Genomic DNA, 15,157 nt, shown 5'->3' on the forward strand with positions numbered 1-15,157 from the left:
AATACGGAGAGAAAACAGAGACAGAAAAGAAAAAAGAAAGAACACACAGGTTTAATGTGGTTCAGCCAATATTGACCTATATCCACACACACAAAGCCCTAGGGGGCTACATCTTTCATTCACTCAATTTGATTCTCTTGTTTACATGATACACCATATATATAGAGTGAGAGATACAATCAAATCTCTTCAGTTAAGGAATTGAAATAAATCAAAAACACAAAAAATCATAAAAAGCACAAATCATGATATCTCCATATATTCTAATATCTACCAAGTCCCATATCTTTTGATATCTTTGACAATATAATCTTTATCTCCAACATACACTAAGTTTGTGATTGTTGCTATTTTAAACCATACTGCATCTGTGTTTACCGAAGCCAACAACTAGTTCTTGTGTTCCGCAGTTCCCATTAGACAAATGAAAACAACAGGAGCACATGCCCTTTGGAAATCTTAAAACAAATAATTAATCAAATTAATAGTTAGCAGAATATATGGCCGATAGTTACAATAATAGTTCCCTAATCATGTTGACTAAATATAAGAAATATGCAATTCAACCAATAGCCAGTTTTAATCAATTCATTGAAGAAATCAGTTTTATAGCAGCATACTTCAACCATTCACTCCAGCTTTGTTGTGGTTAGTGTCTTATCTTTCACACACCCAATCCCAAGCCAGAGAAAAGAGATTGTAAATTAAAATACACATGAATGCAAGCTTATAGTCGTGCCTTATGAACATGAAACCTAAGAATTTATTAGTTGGGACAATGAATAGCCAACTGAAAAAACAAATCCATGTAGCTGACCCCAACTAGCTCAGATTGAGACATGTTGAGTTAGCTTGTTCTTCTTAACCCGCAATTTTGTGTATACTGACAGTAGAAACATTCTTATTCTGGATACAGGGGGGATAAAACTTCATTACAGTGGAAAGTTGGCAAGGGAGATTCATGCTTTAGCAGTTGATGTAACATACATATGATGATTCATCAAGTATTTATTAGAGTATTTATACAGGCAAATTTAAAAACTCGAAACCTGATGTAGGACAAGATTTTAAAAATTCCTATATTTTTAGTTTTAATATTTTTGATATATTATTTGATTAAGATTCTTGTAATTTAGTATAAATATTTTAGAATTAGGTGTCTGTATTTGCTTTGATTTTCCCTTTCCTAATTTTAGGTTACTTATTCTCTAAGAATTAGACTAGTTAAGTTGTTTCCTAATTTTAGATTATTTGGTCTCCAAGATTTAGATGATTATAAATAGGTATGTAAGCCTTATGGTAATGACAACTTTTATTCAATATAATTCATATATTTTCTCTTTCTTGTGGATTCAATATTCTATTTTTCTCGTGGATTCAAGAGTCCCTTTCATCTGCGGGAACGATAGCTAGTTCTCATGTATTCCGCTATGTCAATACCACTAGCAGCACCAGAAAATATTCAACCGAATCTAAAAGAAGATGAATTTCAAGTTTCAACATACAGGTGATGCAAAGAAGTAATATTTCCGATCTCCTTTGGTATGCTTCCACTTATTTTATTCCACATAAAATCTCTGGCAGAAGAAAAGAAATAAGTCATCAACATCAAAACAAGAATATATCATCTGCTTAGGGATTACATTACTCATGAATTGAACAAATTGATAATTTGTTAACATGTCATGACTCACAATATTTCCATATGAGGTAGTTGGCCCAGTTCAGGAGGTAATATTCCAGACAGATTCTTATTTAGCAATCGCCTGCATTGTGAAATAAAATAAAATTAAGGACGGAATGAAAATAAAACAACTAGATAAATGGGTGTAACCATAACACATTGATATGCCTTATTCAATTGGCTTAACTTTGTGACACCTTGTTTTACTCAATTGAACATTTTTAGTGGGAAGAAAATCAGGAAACCTTTCATTTGTTTCTTGTCTTCAGTAAATATGTACATTCAATTACCTAGGCTTTTATCTGATTCAACTTCCTGTAATCATTTCTTTAAAAGGATTAAATTTTGTACACCTAGAAAATCATTGCAATATCTGGGGTATTGAGAGCTTGCTTTGACACCAAAGTTGATGCAGCAAACTTGGAAGATTTATGTCTTGCTAAAAACTTAGCCAAATAAGATTAAGAAAATGATTCACAAGCATAAAATAGAAAATATTTAGGGTGAAATACTAATAAATCTCAAATAATGATCTTATGAACACTTTGGTCCTTCATTTTTTTCTTATGAACTCAAAGGTCCCATTCTGGTGTGAATTGGCCAAGCACAAACGCGCATGTTATGTGTTGAGGGGAAAATGTAGATTTTCTCATAATATAAAAAGTACTAAACGTAACACTTTAAAAAAACTCTTTCCGAAAACGTAACACTCCAATATAACACACTAAAAAACTCATAAGTATACTTTTCCTAAACGTAACACTCCAATATAACACACACACAAAAAATTAGTGTATTTTTCTCAAATATAACAATATAACATTCCAAAAAAATTATTTAATGTATTTTTTCCAAACGTAATACTTCAATGTAACACACTAAAAAACTCTTTAATGTACTTTCTCAAACGTAACAATGTAACATTCCAAAAAAACTCTTTAATGTATTTTTTTCAAATGTAACACTTCAATCAATGTAACACACAAAAACTCTTTAATGTTTTTTTTTCAAATGTAGCAATCTAATGTAACACCAGAAAACCACACTAACCGAAAATGAATCAATATCCCTCCATATGGAATTTACGGGTAAATTTTCCAGATATTTATCCAGAGAAGAAATTAAGAAAAACTGCATAAAGATATTCTTGTTATGCAGAAGTAAATTAAAGCACTACTTAGTTCTCATTATCGTGGACCACATAGATTGCCATAGAAGTCTTTTTCTAAAATCTAATTAATCCTAATTTTAGCATGATACGGTTTTCTGTAGGAGAGTGAAAAAACTTCAAATTTTATCAAATCCTCTACGAAGAACTAACATGGAATTTTATAGCCTTCAAATATTTACAAATGATATATTCTCATTAAATTCTACATGCCTTACAAATAGACAAAGTCTATCAAACAAAACAGTTAAATATGCCTATAGTTAACTGCTCCCTGGATTCCTTAAGTAGTAAAATATCAATTGGTGCAAATGTAAACACTAATTTGTATCTTTTCTAGGAAATACAGAGGACAAGACTTCGGATATTATTGCAACAGGTTAAAAAAGAGACGAGAAAATGGATAAGTGAAAGACTCATTAACTTTGAAGATAAACCGCATAGATATTTGTGAAGAAGAAACGTTGAAACTCCTAAATCATTAAGAAAAATCGAGACTCAAAAACTCAAATTTAATTTAATCACAACTGTATAGATATTTGTGAAGATGAAATGTTGAAACTCATAAAACATTTAAGAAAACTGTAATAAAAAACACTCAAATTTCATTTAATCAGAACTGTCTTCTTGTGCTAAAGCATATATAGTTTGCCCTCTTCATCTTAAAGAAGGAGCAGATTAAAAAGGTTGGCAAGAAAGGCAAAGTGTAAAGGTATAATAACAAGAACTGAAAAGGACAAAGTGGAACAGAAACATATATGTACGTACAATTCTTGAACATGTAGATAACCATCACTTGAATGGACGTTGCAGATAACCCCAGTCCAATTTGAGGTGCAAGGATCTTTCTTTGCCCAATTCCTAAGATTTTTCAAGGGATCCTGTAGTTTGCCGTGAATTGCTTGCAATGCTGCAACTGCATTACAGTACCCAAGTACAAATACAACCAATAATTTCAACAAATGAGAACAATTCTCTTGTCGGTCTGGTTGTATGTAGTATAAGTATGTGTATAGATAATTAAAGAGAATGGGTTCGGGGGTGGGGTTGTACTAGTGAAGACAATAGAAGAGCAGAGCAAGAACCTTCCAATGGATGAGTAATCTGTGAAGCAGCAAGTAGAGCAAAGTAACATGATAAGAAAGCAAGAATTATTGTGATAAGACATACTCTCTCGCCCGCCATCTTCAACCAATTCATTAAAAAAATTCCCATGAGTACAAATAACTACTTGCAAAACCCAAAAAGTATAAAAGGCTTAATGTTGGTTCTTCAAATGCACAAAAATAAAAATAAAAATAAAAATAAAAATCACTCTACTTTACACAGTTGCCTTTCCAGTTTTGTTGATGACTCTGTGGAAACAACAAAATGAAAACGAAATCAGAAACAGATGAAGGAGGGGGATAATACATATGCGTACGGGGGGTTGTTGAGTTGAGTTGAGAGGACTCGGACAACTGAGGAGTCATTGTCAATGTGAGTCATCGTCATCGCCATGGCTGAATTTGAGAGCATAATACAAATACAATAATCCAGGGCTTTGGTAAGTGGGCAATTGCGTTTACTTTCGTTTGATCAGAGCAGGGGATGGATAGACATTTTCTAACTGTAAAAATATAATACAATACCGTACAATACAGATTTCTGAGCAAGGACTTCTTCTTCAGAGAGAAACCTCACAGTTTTGGAGCCCTCAATCAAGCGCCAAAGTCTAACTACCAATTTTTAAATAAATATTATATATATATATATATATATATGTGTGTGGGCACATCTATACTATTATGGAGAATTCTATTATACAAAACAAATCACATACTATTATTTTGATTTTTTTTTTTTTATAAAAAAAAATGTACAAAACGTAAAGCGATAATATAATCTAAAAATGTTAAAAACAAATACACTTGTGTAGTGCACCCAAACACTCTCTAAGCATGGAATTATGCCAGCATATGAGTGTATCCCATAATCATTCTCTACTATTACATATGTCAGCACTAGATTTGGTTGCTTCTCCTATTATATATTAAAATAAGAAATTATTATTAAGTTTGATTAAGAATACCTTACCACTTAGATAATATATATATATATATATATATATTATAATATTAATTTTTTTATTATTTTTTTATAGATGTTTAGCATAACATATATAAGTGTATTTATTTAATGCTGTGTTTGGTTGGGAGATTTGGAGAGAGATTTGGAAAGGGAAAGGGAAAAAGTGTGTGAAACTAGGTAAAATATAGGCATGTTTTATTTACATTTCACCTACCTTTTCCATTTTCCTTTCCAAATCCCTCCCCAAATCCCCAACCAAACACAACATAAGTGATATGACTTCTCTACTTTTTTATATATCTTGCTATAAAAGATAAAAAAAGTATATTTATTTAGATCATTCTAAATACTTTTTTATTTAAATTGCACACGCATCACATGTACCACCCATTAATATATATATATATATATATATATGTATTTTTTTTTATATAATTTACATCACTTTCGATTAGCAAGTGGAAAGCATCATCCTCTATTTGTCAACCCTTTAAACTTTTAGATCAATATTTTTTAATTTTGGATTGAATTGATCAGTTCAATTAATCGAATTCTCAATTAGTTATAACTTCCGTTGAAATCATCAACGGTTAAACAAATCACATGTAATCGTGGAGAAATTTGTGATAAATCTAATTTAAAGAACGTATAAAGTATTAGGTTTAGTGATTTTTTTATTCATCAGAGATCTACTATTTGTAAAATAGATTGGTGACAAATCCTTTTATTTGTTTTAAAGGGCATTTTATTTTTAATTTTATTTCTTAATTTATTTGTTGACTTTTTTTATCTATTGACTTTTTTTGACTATTTGTTCAAATTTTTTATCTATCTATTTAAATTTATATCCATCTGTTCAAATTTTTTGACTATCTGTTTAAATTTATATCTATCTGTTTATTTTTTTCTCTACCTGTTTAATTTTTTCCCTTTTCTATTTAAATTCTATCTATGTAAAATTTCTATCTGTGTGAAATTCTTGTACTAGCTTTTATGTGTTCAATTTTTTACTTCCAAATTTTTTCTTATCTATTCAATTTTTATCAACAATGATTTGTTTAAATTATTTCCTAAACAATGATCTGCTTATCTGTTCAGTTTTATTTGTCCAAATTTTATTATCTGTTCAATTTTTTCCCTTATCTGTTTAAATTTATCTGTACAAATCCCAAAATCCTCTACCTGTTTAATCCTCCAAATCCAAATCTCCCAACTCTTTTCTTTTCTTTTTCTGGAGAACAAAACAAGGGATTATGAAGAAAAAGAAAATGATTTTTCCAACCAAAATTGCAGAACCAAGCTTCATCAACAACAACAACAACTGTGATGTCCTGAGATATATATATTTTTTAAAAGCAAATGGAGCATATTAATTCAAAATTTCTTTTTTTTCGAAGTCCTTATTGCTTTTGAACCCTATGACTTACGTGTCGTCACTTATTCTTCTCTTTGTAATTATTCATCCTCGTCCTAATGTATTTTCCAAGGTGTCAACTTGAGTCTTTGGGCGTTGGAGCAAGTTTAGGAATGATGGAAATGCTCTAAGATTGATTTTTGCCCCACTTGTAAGTTGAGTCCACTCGAGGGGCAAACCCGTTCTTCTAGCTCTTTGTTCTGAAGGATGAAATGCTGGAAGTGTGCTTTCATTGCTCAAGCGAATGTTTCACCACTTGAGCAGTGAGTTTACTGAAGAGAGACATTTTGGAAGTTCGAATTCACCGCTTGAGCGTAGGATCCATTGCTCGAGCGGTCTGTCTAGAGTCAGTTCTGTGAAATGTATCCAATCACTTAAAAGTTGAGCCATCAAACACTTCTCCCTCACTTTTTATCTCTCTCTCTCTCTCTCTCTCTAAATTTCACTTTTCTCTTTTTTCTCTTATCTCTCTTATCTCTCTCTAGGATACACCCACCAACCCATATAAATTCCTTGATCTCTTCAAATCCATTGGATTTTTTACCATTATGTCTTTATCAAATTTGGAGAGCTCATTAAGGGCTACATCTTATGTAGTGGAGATTAAATTTTGACATCGTTGATTTTGGGAGTTTTCTTCTATTCTCTTCTCTTCTTCATAACTTAAGGTGGAGAGTGTTTTGAGTTATATATATGATTTTGGCATGTCTGAGTTTATTTCTTAGATGAAATCACTAGATTTTGAGTTAGGGTTGAGTGTGGGTTTTGAATATGTTTAAAAAGTGGTAATTTCTCATCCCTCTCATGAAATTGATTTTAGTTTATGAAATGTGTGACTCTTGGAAGTCCATTGATAAGAATACCTCTTGAAAATGAAATAAATCCATTTTGGGTAGAAACCCTAGATTTTGAAATTGGGGAAAAGTTAAAATTATTGAAGAAAAACTCACGGGATCATGAGATTTTGTTGAGAAAGATGAGGAAAATCATATGTTGCTGTATTGCTGAATCATCTATGTTATAATGGATTTTTGTTGAGAAATTTGTCATGTATAGTATGTTAAGGATACATGGACCATGGAAATTTGATGGTTATATAAATTGTGAATATGGAATTGTGTCATATATCACATATATGTGGATATTGATTTTTATTTGAGAAATTGAGCATTATATTTTACAATGGGAAAATGTTGAAAATTATAGAAAATATACAATGAAGCTATATAATTGCAGGTGATGCTAAATGTACCATACATTTAGTTATGAACTTGTATGATTTTATGTCATAACCAATACCATATTAGTCATAACCACTATCATATTACCTCATAACTTAATTATATTCAGTTATTTATTTATACCATATTACCTCATAACCAGGTCATAACTAAATTATTTAAATAATTTAACTCTCAAATAGGCAACCGGTGTAGCCGGTTACAAGGGGGAACAAAATTGAATCAGTCGTGTTCGGCCCTCTTGTTGGCTCTTCTCCTCCCTCTTCTCTTCTGCCATAGTCGAAGCTTCCGAGGACCACCAGCCTCGTTGGCGATCCGGGCTTCAACCATATCGACATCTTCTTCACAAGCTCTCACTCTCTGGAGGTCTCTACCATGGGTTTGTGAGCAAAGACCTAGTCATCGTCTTTTCCCTTCCCTTTCAGTCGAATCGAATTTTTCCGAGAACTCCTTTCCGTAGTTCAGGTTTGTTGCTAACTCTAAGTTTCATCTAAATGTGCCATTGATGCTTTGATTTCAAAACCCTAACCCTTATTGAATATCTGTTATTAATTTTTTTTATCAGTCAAAATTAATATCTATAGCCACCCAAGATAGTTGTGCCATTGGGGCTTTGATTTCAAAACCGTAACCGTAAAGAATGAATATCTGATATTTGTTCTCATTCAAAATTAACATTGGTTCTCAGTCATATTCGCATTCCTTTAATTGCTTTTACTTTGCTCTGGCATTGTATATCCACTATTTTTTTCTTCTTATTTTTATACCCAAAGCGAAAAATCTAAACGAGGTTTTTATTTTTATTTTGACATTGTAAATTTTTATATAAAAAAAAATTCTTTCCTTGTAAGTTACAAAATTACTTTGTTAAGTTTTTATTAATATATATATTTTTTAAAGTTTGGCATATCCAATTTTTTATTTTATACATGTAAAGTAAAAAATCTAGACAAATAAAACAAACACTTATTTTAACTGAGTAATGTGTAAAGAAAATTTATAGTAAAATAATATAAGCTAATTGGTGTTCTACTGCAACTGATCGTTTCTGTAAACAGTGCTCCATGTTTGCTATTTGATCTGCCTCTGCAATAGCTCCTTTCATTGTTGAGAAGCAATGGGCAAGTCGTTTCAAACAAAAATATATGGACTCATGATTTTCTATCTCACCATGTGTGCATAACTAGACAGCCAGGTGTTCCAAATTCCTTACTATGTTCATCTTCGTATTTTAATTTGAGATGACCGGACAATCTGGTATGTAGATAGCTGCTTCCATGCCTTACAAGTTGTGTCAGTGTGTGGTTTCTATGTTGTTCTTTTTCTTTAATTTAATTTATGTGTAAATTATGCACACCACCTGTTTGCTAATATGTCCCCGAAAATAGAAAATAGAAAATCTGTTGGTGTCTCAACCATAAATAAAAGGGATATTCTAACTACCAACCACCAAAATTAACAGCAAATCATATTCCTTGGAACAAGTTGCATAACACATTGATTTTTATGTTCAAAATAGACAAGTGAAAACAAATTTTGTATTATTCCATGATGTGGTTCATTGAAGAAAGGATTATTTAATTACATAGTTGGAAGTAATACCACATCTACCATAAGATATTTCACTTCCTCAAGTGGATTTAACCAGAAAAAATGTAAAACATTCATTCTACTAGTAGATTTCAATACCTTGTGCAGTGTAGGGCCTTATTTTGACAAATTAATATGGCAGATAGACCGCCTACAAAACATAGATAAATCCCCATCAATCAAAGCTCTTTCAAACAGAATTTCATGCCAATTAACAAAATGAAACTGGGACCAAATTAACAGAATTTCAAGAGGCAAAGGCATACTAAGACGGGTAGTTCAGAGACCAAATTGGTTGAAGATGGTAAGGTTGTTGCAGATTCAGTCAGTCAACTCCCGGGTATGGTTCATTCACTTCTTCGAAAAATCCAAGCCTTTGTCCCCATGCTTGATGTCTATGTATTTATGGATGTGTTTGTAAACGATTTATTCTTTATGCTTTGATTTTAAATTTAATATATTAATTCTTTTTTAGAATTTTGATTAATTATAAATTTTAAGATTTAGGAATGCAGCAAAAGTATGTTAAATTGGAGTGAAGGAGAATTGGGTGAAAGCATATATATGTCAAGTTTCCATGGGTAGTTATTTGAATAAAGGAAATGGCTCTTCCCGCTTAACTTGCATTTTTGGAAACTCTGTTAGTTACAGGGAAGTTTTTTTTTGTTTCTTATTTTCAACGTCTAAGTAGCAGCTTGATAAACATTGTTCTTTTTTCATTGCTTTGTTTTTCATATGATGTAAATTGTTATTATTTTGTCTCTTCTGTGTTTTTGTTCTTGGTTTTCTTGTCCTATATTGTTTCAGATGGTTAAGATGTGAAATAATTTTCTCTTGTTTTCTTCAGTACATTTGAGGAGTTCATTATTTTCATCGATGAGACCATATTCACCTTCATCTTTGTGTCATTCTTTATTCTTTTGTGACCCAGAAATTAATTGGGATTGAAATGTTTAGGGATTAGGAATTATATTTCAAAGAATATGAAAATAGCAGTAGCAAGAATTCTTAGGACTAACTCAAGAATGCATCAGAAGTTAGAAATATTATTTCTTCATTACATTTGTGAGTTTATCTTAATTTTTTGAGCATACACCATCAAGTCGAATAACTGATTGATAGGATCTTAATTTTGTGGGCATTCTACTCATTATACTTGATAGAGCTTGAAAATCTTACGTGATTTGTGATTAGATCAAGATTAACCAATTCCAAACCCAATAAATTCAAAACACTCAACCTAAAATCATCAAACACTTACGAGAGTGATTTTAGTTTGTTTGTTTTTGAGAATAAACAATAAATCAACACAAACGATTTTTTACGTGGAAAAAACCACAATTGAAGAACCTTCAATTGTAATCAAAAACCACGGGCGAACCGCCACTCTCAATCCACTACTGAAGAACGAAAAGATTACAAAGAAATCATACAAATTACCCAACTCAGTTAATCTGTCTTCGACTCTTCTGTAACTCTTTTTCCACGACTTCGTTTCGGAACTGATCCTGAAGTTGATTCCACACCACAACTTCCCTTGTCGAATTAACGACTGCGTAGAATCAAAACGCCTTTTGGATTCTACGCTTTAATCTTCGGAATCCACCGAAGAACTCTCTTTCTTGAAATCAAAGTCACCAACTCCTTGATGTATGTATTTTAGATCATGAATGAAGAACTCTTCTCAAAGTATCAAGGAAAACTCACAAAACAACCCAGAATAAAACCCTAAACAAAACCCTAGGACTCTTGAATAAGATCTGGAAAAACCTCATCATAAAACAGACCCAATCAGCGAATTTATACAATCTGGGATCGCGCGGTCCGCTCGAGCGTCGGTCTTCCCGCTCGAGCGGAGACTACAACTTCTGTGATTTTATACAGGCTCCACGCTCGAGTGTCCGGGAGGGAACAAAAGAAGGAGAAACAAAAACAAAATACCACAGAGCAACGATCACGAAGCCGGAGGAGCAGACGGCAGCTGGAGCAAGGTCAAGATCTGAGACAACTGGGAAGAGGACTGCGCCACAGAATCCTCAATCCGCTGAGTAGAAGCCTCCAAGGCACGGAACCGAGCATCAGTAGTGGTCTCAAGGTCGGTGAGTCGGGCCTCAAAGATATCCATCCGCGCCTCAAGATGATCAAATCGGGAGCCAACAGAGCGCTCAAGAGACTGAATCTGACCACGAACTGTACGAACGGGCGGGTGCTGCTCCCCCTCACCGAGATCGCCACCAACAGCAGCATCATACTCGGCCTCCTCTGCCATGGCCGCAGGAGTACTGGGACCTGCACCAGAACGACCTGAACCAGAAGGAACCCCCCGAATGTGAGACTGACTCTGAGAGACTGTCTTTTTGGTAAACGGACGGGAAGGAGAAGCAAAATCGTCCTCATCAAAAGCAGGGACCTTTAACTTGGCTAAAAGTCGGTTGATGAGACAGCCATAGGGTAAGCCAAGATTGCTGCGCTCAAAAGGAGCAAACATCTTTTGAATGATAAGAGTGGCAAGATCGATGGGACGGTTGAGGGCTATACACTGAAGAACAAAGCCTTGATCCTGGTTAATCTCAGAACAGTGAGTGGTAACTATGATATTGGCACACACAATTAGGTTAAGTAACCTAAATTGGGGAAGAAGTTCATGCTGTTTGATCAAGGAACCGGAAGGCCAAGAGCGAGGACAACCACAAAGAAACTGAGCAACCTCATCAAAGTCACAGGTAGGGCGCACTGGAAAAGGGTAAAAAATAGGAAACCTCTCACGAATCCCTAAAATCTCGCGGATAAGGTCAGTGGTAACAGAGATTTCCTTGGACCGAACCCAGGTCTTAAAAGATGTTCCAATGTCATTAAGACCACCCATATTGCAATAAAATTCCCGAACCCAAGTAAGATTTTGAGACCCAGAGAACAAAAGAACATGATCCCCACCCAATGAATCAAAGAAAGATCGGATAGAAATGGACTCAAAGGTGGAGGGGTGAACATTACGTTCAAGGTGGATGGAGCGGGAGGAGTAGGACTCACGGTATAACTTGGCTTTTTCAGCTGACGGAAAGCGGTCAGTGTTATATGCAGGGCGAGAGGCTGTAGACTTACGTCTTTTGAAGGTGGACATGACTAAACAGGACAAACACACCCCAACCCAAGACAACCAAGAACCAACAAAAAGGAGAAAAACAAAAAAAAACAAACATTAGTAACATAATGAGATATCAACATGAGATATCTCAAGGTAAAGACTGATGCAAAATAAAAAATATGCAACATGAGATATGCAACATGAGATATGCAACATGGTGAAGACTGATGCAAAATAAAAAATAAAATAAAATAACTCAAGGTAAATAAAAGAAGATTAAAACCCCCAATTTCAAAACTCATCAATAACTAGCAAAGCCCCCAAAAATCTAACCCTAGATGCAAGATATGGACAGTACAGCATTATGAACCAATCAGAAGTAATAATGAAAGACCCGTAACAAACTTAACAACAGACCCAGCGATATACTGTCAACCAACAAAACAACAAAAAAAAACAGAGACGAATATCAAAGAACAGAAATCCGACATAAGGAAGGGTGAAGAGACAAACCTGAGATGGAGAACCACACGAAAATGCAAAGATAGCACCACGGAAGAGCAGGGGACGGGAAGCACAAGAAAAAAAAACCTAGGAGAGAGAGAGCACTGTGGAAAGAATGAACTGAAAAGACGAAGGGGGGAAAAATATACTCAACCAGTCCGCTCGAGCGTCACATGTAACGCTCGAGCGTGGGACAAAACACGCAGAGACCAGCGCGAGCGTGAAGACATACGCTCGAGCTCCAAATCACCCCTCTCAGAACTGACAAAGCAAGAGCAAACTGCTGCAAGAGAGAAAAACGCGCTCGAGCGTGAAAAATTCCGCTCGAGCGGGAATTTTTCTTTTTTTGTTTTTTTTTTTGTTTTTTTGTTTTTTTTTTTTTTAAAAAAACAAAACACACCTAGAGAGTCCGGTGACAAGCAAGAAGAGCAAGGGTAGACTAAACCATAAAGACACGAAAATCCATCAAATTAGGAGTCCTGCAAATTTTGAGAAAAGAGATGAAACACCAGCTCATGAACAACACAGATAGTATTAAATCAAAGCCACACGCATCATGAGAATGCATAACTCAAAAACACACATGAGAGCTCATGAAAAGAATGTGTGTGTGTGCAATCCTTGAGAGCCACAAAGCTAGAGTTAATCCTAGTAGTGATCGGATGGCTGGACCTCCAACACGAGTAACTGACTATCACAGAGAAAAGTCAAACCACTAGGAATCACGGGGTATTTGTTCAGTAAAAGCGGAAGCTCCCCCTCAGACAATGTTAAAGTTTTTTTTTTTTTTTTTTTTTTGCACTCACTGGTGGCATGCACGCTCAAGAGTATGGATTCCAACCAGAGAAGAATGAATTCAAAATGATGGCCTGGTTGGTGCCTCTGAGGTAGCCTTTTCCTAATGCCCAGAGAACATGTACTGAGGGAGAAACCATGAAAGTGAACTAAGGCGGTAGGTGGTTAAGAGACTTAACATCACCCATGATATACTAGTATAGGTCAATTTCTCCGCAAAAGTACAAGAAACACTGTCAGTGGTCCATAGAGAACTTTGATCACTTATGCGGAAACCCCTGCAACAGTTTAGCTCAAGAATGTGTACAGAATGAGTTCACGAAGTAAATGAGTATGGGCATTCAGAATGAGCTATGAACAAAGATGTAAAACTAATCTTGTAAGAAACATGAGCAGTGTTCATTTAAAAAGTTGATGCAAAAAGATATCAGGACTCAATCACAATGAGATTAACACATCCAAGAACAGTAAGTCAACCACTCACACTCACCTCACAAACACAGGAAACAACCTAGTTACTGAGCATTACACCCAAGGTCTTTCTAAGAAACTCAAATCGAAGAAGATCAAGGGGTTTTGTAAAAATATCAGCTTTTTGATGCTCAGTAGGGATATGTTCCAAAACAACAAGGCCTTCATCCACTAACTCTCGAATAAAATGATGACGGATGTCAATATGTTTGGTGCGAGAGTGTTGGACTGGATTTTTTGAAATGTTTATGGCACTAGTGTTATCACAAAAAAGAGTGAGTGTATTCTGTTCTATTCCATAATCATGAAGCATTTGCTTCATCCACAACATTTGTGCACAACAACTCCCTGCAGCAATGTACTCAGCCTCAGCAGTGGAAAGAGAGATGGCATTCTGCTTTTTACTATGCCAAGAAACCAAATTATTCCCAAGGTAAAAACACCCCCCGGAGGTACTTTTCCTATCATCAGCACACCCTGCCCAGTCGGCATCAGAAAAACCAGTAATTTCGGCTGTAGTGTCAGTGGAAAACCAAACCCCATACCCCAAGGTCCCATTAACATACTTGATGATGCGTTTTACCGCAAGAAGGTGAGACTCTTTAGGACTGGCTTGGTAACGAGCACAAACACCGACACTGAAAGAAATATCAGGACGACTGGCTGTGAGATACAAAAGACTCTCTATCATACTCCTATAAAGGGTAGGATCAACATCAATACCAGAGGAATCTTTGGAGAGGTGAAGACTGGTGCTCATGGGAGTGCGTGCATGCTTGGAGGTCTCAAGACCAAACTTAGACACAAGATTTTTTGCATACTTAGACTGAGACACAAATATACCTGAAGGAGACTGTTTAATTTGAAGACCCAAAAAATAAGACAACTCTCCCATCATGCTCATCTCAAACTCATGTGTCATGCAATCCGAAAAATATTTCACAAGATGATCAGCAGTGGATCCAAACACAATATCATCAACATAAATCTGAGCAAAAAGGATATGAGACTTAGTATGTTTTACAAATAAGGTCTTATCCACACTACCTCTATGAAAATCATTATCAAGAAGAAAGGTAGTTAGCCTATCATACCAAGCCCGAGGGGCTTGTTTCAATCCATACAAGGCCTTATC

At 34.7% G+C, this 15,157-nt stretch overlaps 1 protein-coding gene across 3 annotated transcripts in view; it reads right to left on the reverse strand.

Moving 5' to 3' along the window:
• LOC114297590 (putative LRR receptor-like serine/threonine-protein kinase At1g06840) overlaps positions 1-4,267 on the reverse strand; it is a 70,680-nt gene extending 66,413 nt beyond the window's left edge. The window contains exons 1-5 of one of the 3 annotated variants that reach the window (XM_028242049.2): positions 4,173-4,267; positions 3,938-4,037; positions 3,621-3,768; positions 1,695-1,766; positions 1,506-1,577 (exon numbers count right to left, since the gene is read on the reverse strand). In XM_028242049.2, the coding sequence (XP_028097850.2) occupies positions 1,506-1,577; positions 1,695-1,766; positions 3,621-3,768; positions 3,938-4,037 (392 nt within the window). In that variant the 5' untranslated portion in view covers positions 4,173-4,267. The other 2 variants (XM_082918939.1, XM_028242048.2) reach the window with 2 other exon arrangements.
• Between the last annotated feature and the right edge of the window lie 10,890 nt (positions 4,268-15,157).

The sequence above is a fragment of the Camellia sinensis genome, chromosome 3, assembly GCF_055761805.1.
Source record: "Camellia sinensis isolate YWXY chromosome 3, ASM5576180v1, whole genome shotgun sequence".
Taxonomy (NCBI): domain Eukaryota; kingdom Viridiplantae; phylum Streptophyta; class Magnoliopsida; order Ericales; family Theaceae; genus Camellia; species Camellia sinensis.